General features: G+C 44.0%; 1 protein-coding gene across 2 annotated transcripts in view; it reads right to left on the minus strand.

Annotated features, from left to right (window-relative positions):
• The window catches only part of dlg2 (discs, large homolog 2 (Drosophila)), a 256,903-nt gene that overhangs the window by 11,635 nt on the left and 225,072 nt on the right, over nt 1-20,196 (minus strand). For both annotated transcript variants that reach the window (XM_029518553.1, XM_029518554.1), the window contains 2 exons: nt 7,200-7,356; nt 3,872-3,974 (listed from right to left, as the gene is read on the minus strand). In XM_029518553.1, coding sequence (XP_029374413.1) covers nt 3,872-3,974; nt 7,200-7,356 — 260 coding nt within the window. The remainder of the gene's footprint in view (nt 1-3,871; nt 3,975-7,199; nt 7,357-20,196) is intronic.

Below are 20,196 nucleotides of genomic sequence, written 5' to 3' on the forward strand. Positions count from 1 at the left end.
AAAGTCTGCTTCCCCTGACAGTGCCATCAGCATGAAAAAGCTAATAATTTGAGGCATGGTTGGCTATCGTCTCAAGTAAGATCAACCAGTAAAGAAACCTGACATGTCCTGACAGTGCCCAACTAGTCAGACTGCACAACCTGACTTTTTGAAAACAGGAACAGGAGAAAAGAGTGAATAAGCAACTGTGGGCACAGACAAATTCCAAATAGTCCAAATAGAAAACCTGTTTTCCTATAATAACGACATTCTCCTGCACCCTCTGATATTGATTGTCCATCTTTAGGTTTCCAAAGAACAAGTGTGAGCCAGGAGTTGGTCACCGAAACAAACATGTTACGATTTACTTCAGAAACACTAATGTATGTAATCTATGATTTACTCTATCTTTATCTGCCAGGCTTACGCTAGCATATTTCCTCTCATTCCAATTTATGCATCACATACCTCTCTGCATGTTGTGTTTTATCTTTTCTGGCTGTCTTCTGGTTGTGTTGTGTTCCTTCTCTCTGTTCCCTGCATACAATCCAATTGAATGACTGTGTCGACTGCAGCACTGAGCAGAGGAAGAAAGGAAGCAACACTCTCTCTCTCCTATGGCTGCTTACAAGCAGCTCAGGGGTGGAGACAAGTTTAAATGGACACACCAGATAGGATGAGAATTTTAAAACTCATTAAACCACTACATTATGACCAGCTTAAGTCTACACCTAATGAAGACTTGTCAGAATAATTTGCATCATTATTGCTGTTAAGAGTCTAGTCTGCAGATCTTTTAACTATCACCTAAAGCATTCTGATTGGTTTGTTGAAGATTAGTAACCACTGTAAACAGTCTCATATATAATCTACCAAAATTAAAGCCATTCAATGTGACAATTTAATGAGGAAATATAACTTGATTCTGGAGCTTTTGTGCTTTACAGGCACAAGTTTCAGCCTCCCTCCACCCTCTAGTCTCAGACCCTGCTTCTTGAAAGTAAAAGACCAATGAAGTCCAACAGGTATAAATTAATTCCTAAATGTATGAGTCATTCATCTTCTATTGCTTATTAATTTCCAGTTGGAGCCAATGCCAGCTCACACTGAGCAAGGGCAGGGTAAACCATGGACAGGTCACCAGTCTATTGCAGGGCAAACACATGGACACAGAGACAAACAATCATTCACACGACGGGCAATTAAGAGTCACTGATCAACCTAAACACGCATGTCTTTGGACTGTGGGAAGAAACCTATTTAGGCACGGGGGGAACATGCACAGAAAGGCCACAGCTCCGGGAACCGAACCCGTAATCTTGTTGTGGGGCCACAGTGTGAACCACTATGTTACCATGCTGCCCGCACACAAGTTGAATAAGTTTAAAAAAATAGAAAAAATTGAAAAACTTGCAAACCTTTCACAATTCAACATGTTTCCTGAACACTCAGTTCTCAAAATGGTTTACATTGGCCCTTTCGAAAAAGCCTACAGCAATCATGTTAGAATAGTGGATATCCATTATCAAAGGGAGCTGGTACCCACGCAGCAAAAGGCTACACCAGGCTAAACAGTGAGATGTCAGAGGAGTAAAAACCATAAAGTAAAATGGCTGAAAAAGTGATAAAATAAGTGACAAGAATGTCTTTGGATTTTGGGAGGAAACTGGAGTACCCAGAGGAAACCCACACAAGCATGGAGAGAACATCCCAACTCCACACAGAAAGGCCCCATGCCCAGGAATCAAACCCACAACCTTCTTGCTGTAAGGCAACAGCACTAACCACTATGCTGCTTGGCCCATTACCTGGAAACAGATAAGCAGTGGAAGATGAATTAATGAATTTAGCGTGTTTTCAGACTAGGCAGCAACATCAGTAACTATAAAACGCAGCACAGTAAGCAAAAAAAAAAAAAAACACATTTACAACATCCTCAGGACAAGAGTTGAAGGGAGCAGAGGAATAAAAGGTTGAAGGTTTAGAAAGGTGCATGTCCAGTGGAAGAGTGAGAGCCAACAGGTTGGGAGGTGAAGATCAGGTGAGCTACAGTTGATAGTCAACATTCTGTGATCACATTCACTAAGCCACTGGTGAATGATGCTAAAGCTCAGAGCAGCCACAGGTGCCAGTGGCACAAACCTGATGCAGGAGAGTGGGACCGTCTCGGTGAGCATAGAGCAAGTTCTGAGGGGTAAGAAGAGAAAGGAGGTGTTAGTCCTTGAGGAGTCCAGTATGTCATATGTAAGATGTCAACTCTGATAGGAACAAGCTCAAGAAGCTAGCTTGGCGCATTCGATGAAAGAGATCCTCCCTAAACTGAAGAGACTCTTGATTACAGGGGTCTTTAGATTGTTCAGGCTCAGGTCTCACAAAAGCATAAATCAGAAAATATTTTTATGTGGTGTTTTACATCTGAGAGAAAAGCAGGCATATCACCAGTCAAAGCTGTCTGATCCACTATCTGTCCACTCACAGGAGGAAGACAGACAGATGGCTAAATCAAAAACAACAACAACAGCAACAAAACACACACACACACACACACACAAATACAAACAAGCAAACAGGAAGACACTGAGGAATCAGTATTGGATCAATAAATACTGTGACTCATCACCAATGACACAAGGAAGGCACAGGCAGCTGGGCCAAAATTGTAGTTGATTTAATCATGCACGACAGTTGATTTTGTGCAAAAAACAAACAAACAAACAAAAAAAAAAAAAGCTGAAAGACACTTTTTTTAAGTTCAAGGGACTCTTTTTCTGACAGAAATTAAGTGTCACCTAGATACTTCCAGTCTCAACTGTAAAGAGTCCATCCAGTGCTTGAAACCTTGGAGTTGTGTGAGTCGTGATGACAGGATTGAGGAAACCTCTGGATTAAAACATGTCAGACCAAACATAACATGAGAAGTCCCCTTGCATTGTTTTCCATTTTCGGCTGTATGTGCAGGTAACAATGATCTTTCTTTCTCTGACTTCAGTGTTTTCTAAAGTTACATAAATCACATCTCCACACTTCTGATAAAAGCTTGTAAAGCAGTCAAACCACAGAGATTGGGCTGCCTAATGGCCTCTTATACAACTCTCTCTTTTTTATGCACTTTGATTTTGAATGAAAGAAAAGATTTTTAAGGTAAAATCACTGAGGCTGAGGGGAAGAACTCTCAGGCTACACTGAACAGGCGTCCCATCATCCTCATAAAGTCAAACCCTTGTTTTTCTGTATTCCTGGTTAATGTTTATGGGCTGTGTTACAGCCGCTAGAGTCCTCTTGGGGGTGCTATAATATTAACCTTTGCTTTTCCAGCAGATACCTGATTAAGGAAAATGGGGACACCTGTGGCATCCAGGAAGTTCCTGACCTCAAATAGTTTGCCTGTAGTGATCACTCGGGGGACTGTGCTTGCTCCCCAGGTTCGGTTATGTTGCTTTAACCTTATGTTTTGTTTTGCACCTTCCAACCCTCACTCTAAACATTTTCACCCGTGCACATTTACACTACTGACTTTACTGATGACTCACCTACATTTTGTAAATACTTTAGGTTAAATCCTCTTACTTCTATCTAAGTTGGTTTCATTTAGTGTAATTCAGTCTATTTTGGTTTAATTAAGTATATTTGTGTTAAACTTCATTCATGGTGTGTTCCCTTTCTTTGTGTGTCCTTCCAGCCAGGCCATAAAAGGCTATTTCACAGCAAGGAAGTGTGCTCAAGTTTTGTCAATTTGTTCCCTGCGAACACCTCATTTTCTGACAGTAATCACTACGTATAAGATGACACTTCTCTGGGATGCTGCTGTGATAGTTTGTGACAACTGGTCACAACTGTTTAGACAGGCACCAAAACCACAGGATTCCTCTTTGTCAAAAGGAATGCCACTCACCTTCTGGTCTGTACTGGGTGATGATGGTAACCACCTGCCCTGCTCCTTTCAGTGCTGCTGCTGCTTGTTCATGTGTGGCTCCTCGTAAGTCGATACCATTTACCTGTTTTAACAACATGTAAAATTCACAGAATTATTTTCCAAGGAGTTGAGCAAACAAGTGCAGAGACGATGACCTCTGGCACAACTGCAATGACCTGTAACTCTTCTTAAAACCCTCTTTCCCACCAGTATTAGCAGGTATACACAGGTTTTTTTGAATACAAATAATAAAACTGACCTTTCCTGTCTTTCAGCCTGAGGCTGTTGCTCCTGTGAAGGTGTCAGAGCCTGCTTAGGAGACACTTTGATCAATAATTGTGTCTTTTTAAAACTTTAATGGAGCTTCCAGTTGACTTTATCATCACAAAACTCAGTGCAGCTGGTTTAACAGCACCATTCTGGTCAGGAGACGCGATCTGCTTGTGTTTGTCCTTGCTCTGTGACATTACAGGGGGGTTGCTGAGTAGTAAAATGTTGCCTGTTCCTGTTTGCTTGATGCCCAGGCTTATTTTATAACTTATGATTGCACGCTGAGATTCTATGGTCCCAGTATACTGAGTGAATAAATGTCAATCTGTTGGCACATTATAACCTCCTTACGTGACTGCCGCATTTTATATTTTATGTAAATTCCAAAACCATGTCAGCTCAGTTCACTGTCAAATAGAGATTGCGGAAATGAACCTTCAAACAATTTGGTTTGTTTAATGAGATATAATTAGAGATGGGAGGCATCACAACCCAAATGTTTCTGTGGCACATACAATAAAGAATGTATTTATCCTCAGAATTTAAAATAGAATTTAACTCTTCTCCTCCATCTTTACATTGCATATAATTAGTGTCTTGTAAGCCTGTGTTGGCTGGGCATCAGTCAATCAAACAATCCCCACATTACTGTGAGAGCTGGTGCTGAAACTTCCACAGCCATAAAACTGTCACAATGCACACACATTGACACAATGAAATGGGCAAATTGGGGATAAAGGCAAAGATGCAATCGTTCTTTTCTTTTTCTGAACATTTGCTGGTCTACTGCACAGTGACAACAGACCAAATAGCCACAGTCCTGGTTTTAGGTGCAAGTAGAGTCCCAATGGATAAGATGGTGGTGTATAGAGATTGCGTGTGTTCTCATTCGGTGGATGGAGACGGGGGAATTTATTGTTAGGCTTCAAGATCCGGCCACTGTTGGACTGTCTGCTCACATCAAGGTAGACTGATGCTGGTGATGATTGGATGTAGAACAGCCAGATCATGTCATGGTGTGTAGGCCTCACAGTCCTATAACTAGGATGAAATGAGACAGAGTAATCTGGTGCACTGTGACATGAGTGTGGGAGGTAAATGATGACAATTAGCTGTAATCAGGCAGAACCATCACTTCCCTGTGGCTCCTGCCCACTGAGAAGACTCTTCATTATCTCAATCATCATACATTTTTCTTCATTTAATATCATGACAAGAAAAAAATTCAAATACTGGAGCTTCTGCTGTGCCTGAACCAGATAATGACAAAGTCTTTGGGCCCCAAGCTATGGGTTGGGGTCCACTGGAGGGCCACAAGGTGAAGCAGGTGAGTGTATGTGGGTCAATAGGTTATTTGCAAAAAATTGGGTGAAAAGATGGAATTTTTAATGTTAATGTTATGTTTGCTGTCTCTCATTGCATAGTGAAAGATCATATTCATAGCTAAAATTGGGGAATCAAAGTAGATGTCTGAATCAAGAGGCAGATGGTGGGTCTCTACCCTCACAACCAGAGAAGAAAGCTGAACTTTTACTGTATATAGATAGAACTTTACAGATTGTTATTCTACAGTGAATTATAAATAGGAGAATCAGAGTGTCTGCCCATCTGCCTGTTTGTTTGCCTGTCTCTCTGTCTTTTTGCCTGCCAAGATTTTGGTTCAACACTTGTGGAAAAAGTTTTTAACATAACTTTTTTTTTATGTTTGCCATGAGTGAAAAAAATAAAATGTGAGGTCAGTTGAAGACAGAAAGAAAGTCAAGCTGTAACACTACCTACACACCCCAAGAGCTGGATCAATGCTGGTTGATCAATCAGCCACAGCTACCGAACTAATCTCTATGATGACCTAAACCTAATTCCATCATTGATCCATTCATCAACAATTTTAAATTTTCAATTCACAATCAGAAAATAGTGTTGTTCCTCTGAAGTTCCTACTTCAACAGTAGTTTATACTGTTAGTCTTTCAAGAACCATGAAGGCTCCTGGCTTGAACAGACATCCAAATAACTAAATGTAACTTAGGGAAAGATTAAAAGCATTTCAAACAAACAAAGACAGTTCTAATAGAGCATTGTCAACAGTCTCCCCTGTGTCACTTTCAACTATTCTTCCTGCAAGTTTTGTGTCATAAAACATAAAAATATTCTAATCACACAATACCAGTCTTGATGCCCTACAAATTAAATTGATATTTTCAGAGTTATAAATAAAGACTTTGAAGAAGGTGGCTGTAGGGCAGATTAAAGAATGTGACAATTTGACTTAAATAAAATGGTTAATTATTGATGATAAATCTACTGTTCAACTCATCAATGAATTAACTGTTTCAATTCTAGAGGCCTGACAGGTGTTCGCGAGAGAGGACAGGTGGCCACAGTAGCTAAACTCTGTATGTTTTAAAAAAGCCCAGCAAAAGGTCCTATAGTGATGTTTCCTTGCCACTGTAGCCAAGTGCTTGCGATTGGAGGGATATGTTTGATCTCTTTAACTCCATCAAGAGTTTGGTCTAGACCTGCTCTATTTGTAAAGTACCTTGATGTAACTTTGTTATGATTTTTTACTATATGCTAACAGGATGTAATCAAAATGTCTTAAAAGGAACATAATTCAGCATCTAGAGCTGAGTCCAGTCTGAAATGAGCAGTGTTAGGTTTATGCCTAGCAAAATCACAACTCTGTGTTATAACAATGGAGAAACGCTGCAGGGATAGAAGAGAATGAAGAACAGGTCTATGTTTGGCCCTGGAAAGGAATCTAGGCCAGTATTATAGTCTATTTATATACTGGGAACACAAGTTTAAGTGGCTCTGCACATGCTGTGACTGAAATCCATCCACTTCCAATTTGTTTTATTAGTTTGATATAAAGAATTTTGCTATGTAGCATGGAAGAAGACTGTTTACAGTGGCAGGTAAGCAGCTTCTATTTTGGATTACTAAACACTGTTTAAACATCTCTGTTCTCATTTTACACTGTTCTTGAACATCGGTGTGTGTCTTGTTTAAGGCTGAGCTGGCTTTGGTCCACTCACCGACAAAATCTGGTCGCCTCGCCGCAGTTCTCCACTCAGGTCTGCAGGTCCTCCAGCTAGGATGAAGGAGACAAAGATTCCCTCGCCATCTTCACCACCTACAATATTGAAGCCTAGGCCTGTGGAGCCCTTGTGGAGCACAACCTTCCTGGGTTCCCTGTACAAACAGTTTAGATAGTACATCAGCTCAGGGGAGTCGATGGGTCTCAGCATCTTTAGCTCGGATGGTGCAGGACAGAGGTGTGGACGAAACTTGCACAGTACGTTGACGAAAGACTCAGTGATGCTTCACTCAGCCTACAGAGCTCAATGACTGCTAAAGCTCCACAGGGGAATGGTGCTCTACTTACAAACACTTGTCCCAATTCAGCTCTGACAGAAAAGAAGCCTCATTGCACGCTTACACTCACACACAGACTTGTTTTCTCCTTCTCTGTCATACACAGATTTCAGGATAAATGCATTGGATGTGTACAAACATACTGCGGGATAAAAGCTCCATATAGTGTTGTATATTACAATGTCTAGACCACAGAACTATTTTTCTTATCTTCTATGTGAAGATATTTTGTTGGATATCTAGTGCTAAACTGCCCTGCATCCCGGACCTGCACTCCTTCATAGTGAGGAAATGGGCACAAAGAATCATTCCAGATACATCACACCCCTATCACTACCTGCTTCAACTTCTGCCCCCAGAATAATAGTACATTGCATGCCAAAACAACCACAAGAACAGTTTCTTCCCCCTTCATCGCTCTGATGAAGACTTCACAGTATAAATAACCCTCTGACAGTAACACATTGCAATTCACAATTGCAGGGCTGCTGGAGCCAATCCCAGCTCACATCAGGCAAGGGGCAGGGTACACCCTGGACAGGTCGCCAGTCCATCGCAGGGCCAACACACAAGGACATACAGAAACAAACAACAACTCACACCTACGGTCAATTTAGAATTGCCAGTTAACCTACACATGCATGTCTTTGGTCGGTGGAAGGAAACCCACACAGACACGGGTGCTGCCCCTACATTGCAATTCATGTAAATAAAAATATGTATTTAGAAATGGGCAGTTCTGCTGCATAGTGCTTTGCAATTTTGCCCCACAACCAGAAGGTCGTGGGTTTGCACGTTCTCCCCTTGCCTGTGTGGGTTTCCTCCCACTGTCCAAAGACATGCATGTGTAGGTGAATTGGTCACTATAAAAAGCCTGTAGGTCTGAGTGTGAGTGGATGTTTGTGTCTGTCATTGTGTGTTGGCCCTACGAGGGACTTGCGACCTGTCCACGGCCTCACGCAATGTGAACTGGTATTGGTTCCAGCACCCGGAAATTAATAAGTGGTAGAAGATGAATGAATGCACTCACCCAACCCATGTATTTCCAGTATTCATTCACTGGACTCCATCACTCTTTTTTCTTGTTCCATATTTTTATGTGTATTTATATTTTTGTAAATATTTGAAGAGAACTGCGGAACCAGAGTCATATTCGTTGTATGTGTGAACATACCTGGCCAATAAAGCTGATTCTGATTGTGTGCAATTAACTGTCAAACAGGAAGGGTTTCTGGCAAACTATCCCACAATGTTTTATGATCATATGACATCTGACATATTTCAAAGCAGCTGCACTTTACCCTTTCAGAGGACAACCCAGCAAAGCAGCATTTTCATGGATTAAAAGCAGAGTAATGCCATCTGCTGGGGAAAGCATAAACTACAGGGGCATGAGGTAGTTTTCGAGTGAACCTTTCTGTGTTGTTGCAACTTGTTCCTCTGAGGGTCCTACTTTTGAAGCAGGTTATACTGTTATTCTTTCAAGAACCATCAAGGTTTCTGGCTTAACCAGACATCCAAATAACTAAATGTAACTCAAAGAAAGATGAAAAGCATTTCAAACAAAAAGAGGCAGTTCTAATAGAGTACTGTTAACAATCTCCCCTGTGTCACTTTCAACTATTCTTCCTGAAAGTTTTTTGTCATAGAAAAATCACACAATACCAGCTTTGATGCCTTACAAAATAAATTGAAAATTTTCTGAGTTATAAATAGAAAAGACTTTGAATAAGGCAGTTGTAGGGCAGATTAAAGAATAATTCATGCAATGAATAGCAGAGACTTAATGCAATCTACATATATTTTACATGTAAATCATACCTGCCATGTTGTCTTTGAGTACCTTCTCATGGTCTATAGACATTTATTGGGAAACAATCATCCAGCTGCTGTGTCTATTGTATTTAAATGGACTGTAGTGGCTGTTGTGCTATTATGGTTTCATGGTTTAAGATGAAACACTTAATCAACCCCCTGAGGTAAATGCATTATTAATCGTGAGATGAGCATCAATAATAAGGGTTAGTAAGGCTTTTACAAAAAGGTGAAAAACAACAGTTAACTATTATCTTAAAATTCTGATGATATCATAAAGTCCTGATGTCTCTCAAGTAGAACATACCTCTGTACTGTTTGTTACAAAATTGAATCATGACTCTTTGAATAAAGTTGCACAACTGCACAAAATTAAAGATGCTGGATTAAAAAAACTTGTTTTGCAAGAAAAAAGTTCAACTGAGCTAAGAATATAGAATAATGAAAGTATAATTTAAATAGCAGAGCCATCATGTCCCTAGCAATAAAGCACTACTGCTATACCCCTATAGAAAGATCACATACTCTGGCCTTACCTTAGGTATACAATATATGCAACAGTCTTAGCTTCAAAGCTGTTACATCAGGCTTCACAAGATTTGGAGAGCAGATTTTGTTTTTGTTTTATAAACAAGAGTCTAGAGTCTTGAAGAGTAAATCGGGAGGCAGATCTTTCATTTATCAGGCTCTTCTTCTATGGAACCAACTTCCAGTATCGGTCGGGGGGGTGGACTGTTTTCAGTTTTCAAGATCAGGCTTAAAACTTTTCTGTATGACAGAGGTTATAGTTAAAAAGTTAAAGTCCAGGCCAAGGCTGCTGGGGGAAGGACTGAGCATCTCTCGCTCTCTCTCCCTCTCTCCATCCTCCTCCCCTCCCGCATGCGCTGACAATAACCATGCTTCTTAAAAATCCCTGTTTCTCCCAGTTCTCTCTCTCACTCTCCCACTCTCCCACTCTCAACACAACCGGTCGAGGCAGATGGCCGCGCCCCCTGAGCCTGGTTCTGCTCGAGGTTTCTGCCTCTTAAAGGAAGTTTTTCCTTGTCACTGTCACCAAGTGCTTGCTCATCGGGGGATCTATTGGGTCTCTTTAAATAATGATTATATGATTATAAAGAGTCTGGTCTAGACCTGCTCTATATGTAAAGTGTCTTTGATGATGATGATATGATTTGGCGGGATACAAATAAATCTGGTAATATCCATTAAACCACAAAGACATTACAGCTGGTTGGGAGCAGTGTAGAAATGGGATGAGGAAAGTTGAGAAAAGTTTGATACAAGTATGACTTCATCCACAGTCATTCCCATTGTCCAAGCCCTGTCACAGTCAATAATGCTGTTGACACCATGGACTCATAATAAAATATTATTAACCCGATGGGGTCCAGCATATAAATAAAATAAAACAATCACAAAGGTGTCACAAGATGCTTCACAAATTATATTGTCTCAAAACTTGTAATTGATATTGCCTCTCTTTTGCCACATGCAAACTTTCCACTCTACCTCAGCAACCAAATGCTATATATATATATATAAGGTTAAATATGACAAAGCCACTGTAGTTTCTTGCCCTAACAAACTTAACTTGAACCTGTCTAATAACATACAGGGGAAGAAAAACTGAAAAGCTACAGCATTTAAAACCTACATTGTTCACTCTATAAGTAATCTCTGCAGCAACTGACTCTTTTCTGCTACACCAACTATGATTTTATCATGTAAAAAAGTTGTTGCAAAATGAACAGTTTTTGCAGACTATCTCCATCTCATCTTCAGCATCTTGTGGTCCTTCCTTTTTTCCTCTGTTGATTGATCCTCCATTACCAAGTCTTCAACCTATCCCACTGTCCTGCCAGGCTGACAAGCTCATTCTGTAAATTGGCAACTGTTGCATTGCCCTCAAAAGGCAACAGACTCTTGCTCAGCTGTTAATGAGATGAAGGTGAAGAAGAGAGAGATGAGGTTCAGCGCTACATTGACAGCCAGTTCATCTGTGATGGAGATGATCTTAATTTCTGGGAGTCACAGTCACTGGGAGTCACAGAAGCCCAATGCCTTCCCTATGCTTGCCAAGGTGGCAAGAATCATTCTTTGCATCTCAGCATCAAGTGCATCGAGCGAGCGTATGTTCAGCTCGGATGGCCGGGTGCTCGAGTCCAGGCGAAATAGACTAAAGCCCGGCATAGTTGATGCACAGTGCACGTTAAAATACCAAGCCTTTCTTAAAAATAGCCATATTTGGAAGAATGTGCCTCATTTAATTTTCTTATGGAGTGGTATTTATTTTCAGCATTTTAGTGCTCCCCAGTGCTGAATCCATTTTGATTTTATATTGAATAACAGCTATATTCGAAGGGTTAATTGTAGATTGTAATAGCGGAGGGGCTGGCTGGGGCTGGTTGTGAGAATAGATGTGGTGGTGTGGGGCGGGACCCGCGGGTTGGAAAAAACCTGACCTGCACATCACTAATAAGCACCACAGGGCGCGCAGAGGCCCCACAGAGTGTGCTCTGTAGCACTCATTCATGTGTTTACAGGTACATTCTGCAGCCGCCGCTGGCACACGCTGAGCACATAGGCTTGAGTGAAGCAGAGGAGATGTAGTAGAGGATGCGTTTGAGGCATCGTGACACCGCAAAACAGTAGCGAGACTACGGGGCCAAGGGCAACAGCATCTCCATGGGCAGCATCACCGGCCCCTGTATGTGGGGGAGCTCGGTGTGGCCATGGAAGAGGACTATGGTTCAGCCTTGAAGAAGTTCTGCCAAACATATTGACAGCAGTAGGTTACCCTGCCAAGACTGTTTAAAGTGGTGGCCGGGGAGTTGCTGACCTCGACTGGGGACATGGATGGTGGGAGGAACACTTCCAGGATCTTCTCAGTCCCACTGACACTTCTATGGAAGTCCTACTTCCACAGAGGAAGTAGAGGCTCAGAGGAGGTTTGGACTCTCCGTGGCCTCTATTACTTTTTGCTTTTTTTTTTGCCACCGCGTCTTCTCTCCAAGAGAGAGTCTCCAAGAGTAAATCTGGAGGCAGATCGTTCAGTTATCAGGCTCCTCTTCTATGGAACCAACTCCCAGCATCGGTCCGGGGGGCAGACTCTTTAGTAACTTTCAAGACCAGGCTTAAAACTTTCCTGTATGACAGAGCGTACAGTTAAAAAGTCCTCTACTCTTTAGGTATGCTGCTATAGGCCTAGGCTGCTGGGGGAAGGACTGAGCTTCTCTCTCTCTCTCTCTCTCTCTCTCTCTCTGTCTCTCCCTGTCACCCTCTCTCCCTCTTTCTCTCTAACTCCCTCCTTGCATGCGCTGATAAAAACCATCCTTCTTAAAAAAACAAAAAAAAAAAAAACAAAAAAAAAAACAAAACAGTTTCACCCAGTTCTAAGCATTTATACTGCATTTACTAACCATGTTCTGTCAAAGTCTCTCCCAGTTCCTCTCCTCTCTCTCCCTGTCCTCATCCTGCAGGTGGTGACTCATCTCCATCTCATGTTCCTGCAACACCTGCTGGTCCCATATAGCATGAATTCTGTATTACAGCTCAACTCCATGAACTTCATGCAACAACATGTTCCTGCCTACACCCCCCCCCTCCAATGCCTGCCTGCCTGTCTCTCTCTCTCAACCCAACCGGTCGAGGCAGATGGCCGCCCCCCCTGAGCCTGGTTCTGCTCGAGGTTTCTGCCTCTTGTTGGGATATTGTACATATTAAAAGTATGTATTCAGATAACAGTTAATCACCAGTATGCCTTTTTGTATTAAGATGTGTGCTTCCAAGCTTGATGTGTTATGAAGAATATGTAGTTGCTTGGATAGTGGAAAAGTACAGTGTCCGTTAGAAATGAACATACAGAAGACACATGGTTTGAAGTAGATGTCCTTGTAAAGTGTGTGCGTCAGAAAATGACAGAGAGTGTGCGTACTTGTGACAGAAAGGAAATATCTCTCACAGACAGACAAAGAGGAGCCAGATAGCAGCGAGGTTAGGTCAATCAGAGAGAGAACAGAGAGAACATATTCATAGCAGACCAATCAGAAGTGGAAGACGACGCGTGGACATCGACAACGGACCAATCAGAAGAGGACAACGGCTTGCGTGTACATTTATCTGAACTGTTACGTCTTATATACTGGGTCAGGGAAATACAGAGTGTGAGACTTCGTGAACTGACACACATTTGTTGGTGTTAGGGAAAGAAGTTTCGACCCAGAGCTCTGTAAGCTTTATTCTTCTGCTGGATTAAATAAATACTTGAATTGAGACCGAATATCTTCTCCTATTCTCTTCATAAAAGAACGCGCTGGAGACGGCTCACACATAGAGTACGTTGTTTAGTAGATTGAGCAGACTGTTCTCCAACAAATTGGTGACCCCGACGTGATGAAGAAGGAGAAGTGACGGAGAAAAAGGAAAAAAAGGAGTACACAGCGGAGGATCGCAGTTCGGTGACAACACTTGGCCGGCCACAAACGAAAGGTAAGCAGACGCCTGTTTAATCAAAAGTTCTGCAATTGGACATACCAAAAGTGTGTTGTCATTTAACTAAAACCTCCTAGTAAACCTAAAGCAGAAAGAATAAAGCTTAAAACGATAAGTTGTCGACAACAGGACGGGGGTGAGATGCCCGGAGACGGACCTTAAGTCCGCACTCTCTCCAAACACGAAACATAGTCGGGGGAATGGCCCTGGAATGATTCATAAAATCATCTCCTAAATATTAAACATAGTCTAAGAGGCCCTGAGACTTAGGGTGTGCCATCCAGTCTCTACAGAGGTGACCTCGCCTCGGGGGAACATCCATAAGGTGGTCCCTTGGACAGGTAATGATATAGATAGCTCGGGGAGACATCCATAAGGTGGCTCCTTGGACAGCTGGTGGTATAGTCGTGAGCGTCCTGAGAGAAGTACTAAAGAGTGAAAAAGAGGTTGAAAGACCCCTGTGTTGATTGTGGAAACACAGAAAAGAGGTTACGGAGTTTTGTAAGCGGGGGAGCGTGTGCCATGTGATCCTCAACCTGAATACTATCGCTCAAATTGAGACACGTATATTCAGCGGCTTGCAAAACCACTCCATTTCTGGAGAGTGTAAGATATGAAGTATTGTTGGTTTGTATAAAATAATTGTGGTATAAATTGTGTGGGTGGTTTACCGACAACCAGCTATTTTTACGAGGCGGAAGTGCTGTGTAGGGCCTAGTAGAGGTGGCCCAAATTCCAGCGCTTTGTCGGATCTCGAGCGGTGTCGTGTTCGGTGGGGCATAAGGGAGGAAGTTGCGTAATTTTGGCTCAAGATAGAAGCTAACTGTCGCCGAGCAATAGGCATCCCACACCCTCTTAGGAGAGAGGTGTAGAAGCTTGGATGTGTCGGCCTGCAGCTAGTGGAACTTGAGAAGCACAATCACAGCAGTAAAAGGGAAGAGTAAGTCCGCGGTGATCTGCATGCAGTCGCAGTCACGTGGCGTGTAGTTACAAAGGAACATAGTTTGATAATTCTTGTAAAAGTGTGACTACATTGTTACATTACCATGGAGGGAGAGTTCGAGAGGGAGTGTGGGGAGTATGGAGGGTGCGACGGATTAGTACGCAACCAATATAAAAACATTAGAACACAACTATTATCTGGCATCGTAGATAAAGACAGAGCAGCCACAGGGAAAGAAATAGATGAATTATGGTTGGAACTCCAGAAAAATGGCGACATTCCAGCCGATGACTCAACACACAATGTGACTAAACGCATACAGAAGGCGGAAGTACAGGCAGCCGCTGAATTGGCAGAACATGTGAAAAAAGAAAATGAACCCAAATTCATAAAGAGAAAGTGGAAAGATCAGAAAAAACTTAAAGATAGACGAAGAGCACTTCTTCACCAGATGGCGCTGACGGCCTTAGCAATTGACTCAGCAACGGTGAAGCCGCCAAAAAAGAGAGACAAAGGGGGACCTGCCTTAAATTCGCCAACAAACCCCCCGCCAACTGCGCCGATATATCCGACATTACCCGTAGAGGGAAAACCCCTTCCGCCTCCTTACGGCAAAGCTAATCAGATGCCACTGTTTGTAGTCCGCGAAGGAGTATTCAATGCACAAGTCGTAGAAGGAGCAGAATATGACGCTGAGAAAGCCCGTCTAACCAGAGAAGCCGAAGAGGCGATAGTGAAGGTAGAGCAGATGAAGAGAGACGTACAACTCGTACAGGAGGTAATAGAGCAATCTATAGAGGTGCATAGGGAGAGCATGAAGCTATTAGGGAAGGAGAAAGCTGAGGGAAGATTTCCCAGCTCAGCAGGTATAGCAGAGGAAGAGGAAGTGGAGAGTGACTTAGAAAGTAGACTTAGCAGAGGGAGAGAGTCAATAATGACCAGCACACCTCGTGCACCCGAAGGGGCCGAGAGGATATTTGGAATTCGAGCACAAAGAGAGGGAGGAGCAAAGAGACAGGAAATAGAAAGAGATGAGGAAGTGGATGAAGAGGAGGAGCTAGACAGCAGCAAACACTGGTCAGAAGACGATGAGGAACGACAGGTAGTGATTGAAGGGAAGATGATAGCCCGTAAGACAGACAAGGGACACCAAGAGCTTAGGGAGAGACCTCATACTAGCTCTCCATACATCAGCAAGCTTAGGTCACATCACAAAAGCCAAGTCAGCCATCACATGATGCCACTTTTACAGAAAACACCAGATGGAGGCGAGGTTTATCGACCCTTCTCCTACACAGACATGCACTGCATCCTGGATAAGATGCCTCCTCCTACAGAAGGTGGAGGCCCATGGATGGAGAAATTCTGTAACCTTACAATGGGACACAAAATCGCACTAGGCGATTGGAGAGCTCTATTGGCACAACAGCTCTCCAGCTGGGAACTTACTGCATTAGAAACACAAGCAAAGACTTCAAAACGACCTGATAGTGAATCATTTTCCAGGCATGCCACGGCCATTGGCCGAGCTATGAGACAACGTTTCTCCACTCCAGCTGGAGCCATACACTCTCTCACATTTCACATTGACCCAGAGGAAAATGTTACCACATTCCTCCACAAATGTAAAAACACTTGGACTGACGTAGCAGGTGTACACCCAGGATCTGATAGCTTACAGACCACTTTGTTTCGCAAAGCAGTAATGGAAGGAGTGCCCGCAGCAGTTAGAGAGGCCTTAGATAACAATCCTGATCTCCCAGGGTGTGACACCGAACAATGGGAGAAACATCTAACACACCATCTTAAGAAACATAGAGCCAAACAGATGGAGGTTAAGAATAACACAGAAGCTAACCAACTTCAACTGCTTAAACTTCAGTTGGAGGACGCTCGCCGTAAGGCAACAGATATCAAAAGGCAGATAAAATGACCAATAATCAGATGGTGGCTCAGGCGCAGCAGCAGTCCTCCGAGCCACACACGCCAGATCTCTTTCCCACCCCACCATGGGTGGATCCATCTCCTCCAAAATGGGGTAATCAAGGGGGGGCATGAGAGGTTTTGGGAGTCGAGGTACGGGCCGTGGCGTGTCTAGGGGTGGCCGTGGGCGTGGTAGTTGCCATATCTGTGGGGGACCCCGGTCATTGGAGAAACCAGTGCCCCCAACAGACTTGGTCTTATGGTACGGATAACGACTGGTCGGCCGCACGCAATCGAGGCAGAGGCTGGGGACCGCCACGACCAGGCGGTTTTAGGGGGCAACCCAGAGGAGGGTTTCAGCCGCAGGGACACCAGGCTCCAAATTCTAACCTGGCCCCACAGGGACAGTTCCCGCAGGTGCAGTGGGACGAATCCCAGACTTATTGACGAAGCCCAAGACCCCAACGCAGGAGGGGGCTGGCGGACCCCTATCTGCAGCTGACAGTACTAAAACAAGAACTGCCTTTTTGCTTGACATCAGGGGCAAGGTATTCCACACTCAACTCACCAGTCTCTAGAACCTTGCTCTCATCCTCTGCAGTCGAGCTCACAGGGTTCTCGGGACGACCGCAGAGTCTTCCGCTCACAAAACCCCTAACCACAACCATCCTCCATGCGGGACAGACTTTTGCACACAACTATGTTTCCTCTCAATCGTGCCCCATCAATCTCTTAGGGCGAGACATACTGTTGAAGTGCGGAGCTTCCATTCTCTGCAGTCCAGAGGGACTGATTGTCACATTTCCAAACGGATACACCATAAACTGTTCTGTCTCCACCACACACTCCACCTCTCAAATGTTGCTCATGGCAGACAACACTCCTGGAGCAGAAGGACTGTGGGCAGACATTTACTGGGGTCTTGTGAACACGCCTCCGGGGACCCAGGGTATTGGTGCTCTCTATCAGTCTTGGCGTCCCTGGATTCAGTCATTACACCCGTACACTCCTCCTCCCGATCCTCTCCATGTAACTCTTTACTATGATCGAAATGGTGATGAGCTATATCAGCAAGCCTTCTATACGGACGCAGAAGGGGTGGGATGGGAGATCCAGTCGACATGTGTGTGGGTGGGAAAGGAGGGCGTGGCAGCTGCGGTTGAGCTAACCCCCGAGCAGTTAAGATGGTACGAGGGAGCTGCAGACGCATCTCCCCATATCTCTTTAGCTATACATGCCAACCATCAAGCTAAAGACTTAGGTCCTATGTGTAAAAGACTGTCACAGCTCACCGATTGGCAACCCACACAAATTCCACAGGTATTGTTTTCCCCATCTGAGGGTGCATACCAAATAACACAGACGGCTGAAGACACAGCCTTATTGGAGCACAGGCAGATAGAAAGATGGCATGGCAGGGAGAAGACTGACCACGTAGATGCTGCTGCAATGTTGAGGGCCCTTCCAGACAGCTTGTGGTCCGCAGGATCAACTGATGTAGGGTTTTGTTCTCACATTTCTCCTGTAACCTTTGACCTCACAGACTCCACACCTATTTGGCAGACACAATATCGACACAAACCTGCCGCCGAGGCCGGCATTGCAGACACCATTGAAGGATTATTTGCCGCAGGAGTATTAGAGCCCTCCACCTCTAACTGGAACACACCTATTCTACCAGTTGAAAAACAAAACACAGGCAAATACCGTATGGCTCATGATCTCAGGCGCATCAATGCTATTGTCTCCACCCCCACTGTCCCTGTCCCCAATCCGTATACAGCTCTCTCTAGCCTCACACCAACACATCAGTGGTTCTCCTGTATTGACTTGGCTAACGCTTTTTTCTGTTTGCCCCTTGCCCCTCACCTGCGTGACATCTTTTCCTTCACATACGGCGGTCAGCAGTTGCAGTACACTAGAGTCCCACAAGGGTTCATACTCTCACCAGGGGTGTTTAATCAGACCCTGAAACATCAATTGGCAAACCTCCCTCTGCCCCCTGACGTGGTTGTCATACAGTATGTGGATGATATCTTACTGGCGGCCCCGACCCCTTCCACCTGCCTGGAGGCCACGCAGGCAGTCCTGCTTCGCCTCTCTGACACTGGCTTTAAAGTCTCCAAGTCCAAACTTCAGTGTTGCCGCCAACAGGTGTCGTTTCTTGGCCGTGTTGTGTCTAACAAAGGCACGGCCCTGTCACCTTCTCATCGGGAGTCCATTCTCAACCATCCTCTCCCTCAAACTGTGAAAGACATGCTATCTTTTCTGGGCCTTACAGGCTACAGTAAAAACTATGTAGCCGCCTACGGGGAACTGACACACCCCCTCCGGGCCCTAGTTAACGAGCAAGGCATGAGAAATCTAGCTGCACCTCTCAACTGGACCAAGGATGCAGAATCCTCGTTCATCCAGCTGAAACAATCCATGTCACGCGCAGCTGATTTGGCCATCCCAGACTACACTCTCCCGTTTTTCCTGGATGTTTCTGAAAAAAGCACATACCGTATCCGGAGTTCTTTTTCAGAAAAAAGGGGGAGGTAGACAGGTACTGATGTATGCTAGCATTTCCCTAGATCCAACAGAAGAGAGACACCCACCATGCACACGACATGCGGCTGGAGTGGCTAAAATTTTGCAAAAAAACAGCACACATTGTGATGGGGACACGCGCTAACAGTATTAACAACACATAGCATAGTGGCCTACGTCAGCTCAGCAGCATTCACCATGACATCACTCAGACAAACAAGGCTGGAAAAAATCCTAAACGCACCTCACATAACATTCACACATGAAGGGATCAATATGGCAGATCATATAGGAGAAGGTGAGCCTCACAGGTGCGAGGAGAAAGTACAAGAAGACGTCAGGGTAAGAGAAGGGCTACACACAAAAGCTCTAGCAGACGCAGAAGAGATCTTGTACACAGACGGATGCTGTTTCAGACATCCAACAGAAGGGCTAAAAGCAGCATATGCAGTGGTCAGGCAGACAGATGCAGGGTTTCAGGAGATCATCACAGAGACAGTGAAAGGGAAAGAATCCTCCCAAAGAGCTGAACTCCAAGCGATGATTGCAGCTCTAGAATGGTCAGCTGGAAAAAAGGTGAATATCTACACCGACTCTGCCTACGTGGTAGGAGCCATCCATGTGGAGATGCCTCAATGGATGAGATCCGGTTTTTTAACAACAGCCAAAACGCCCATCAAACACAAAGAGGAGATGATGACACTTAAAGAGGCTCTTATGAAGCCAGACCAGGGTAGCTGTCATCAAGTGCAAAGGACATGATAACTCAGGGACAGTAGTATCCAAAGGGAACAGAGCAGCAGATGAGGCAGCAAAAGAAAGGCAGGGTATAGCACCCAATATGTGATGCTACAAACAGAGAAAACAATACATGATCTGTTGCCCCCGTGTGATGTAAATATGTTAATAACAGAACAAGAAAAAGTATCACCAGAAGAGCTCACTGTCTGGAG

This window comes from Echeneis naucrates, chromosome 14, assembly GCF_900963305.1.
Source record: "Echeneis naucrates chromosome 14, fEcheNa1.1, whole genome shotgun sequence".
In the NCBI taxonomy this organism is placed as follows: domain Eukaryota; kingdom Metazoa; phylum Chordata; class Actinopteri; order Carangiformes; family Echeneidae; genus Echeneis; species Echeneis naucrates.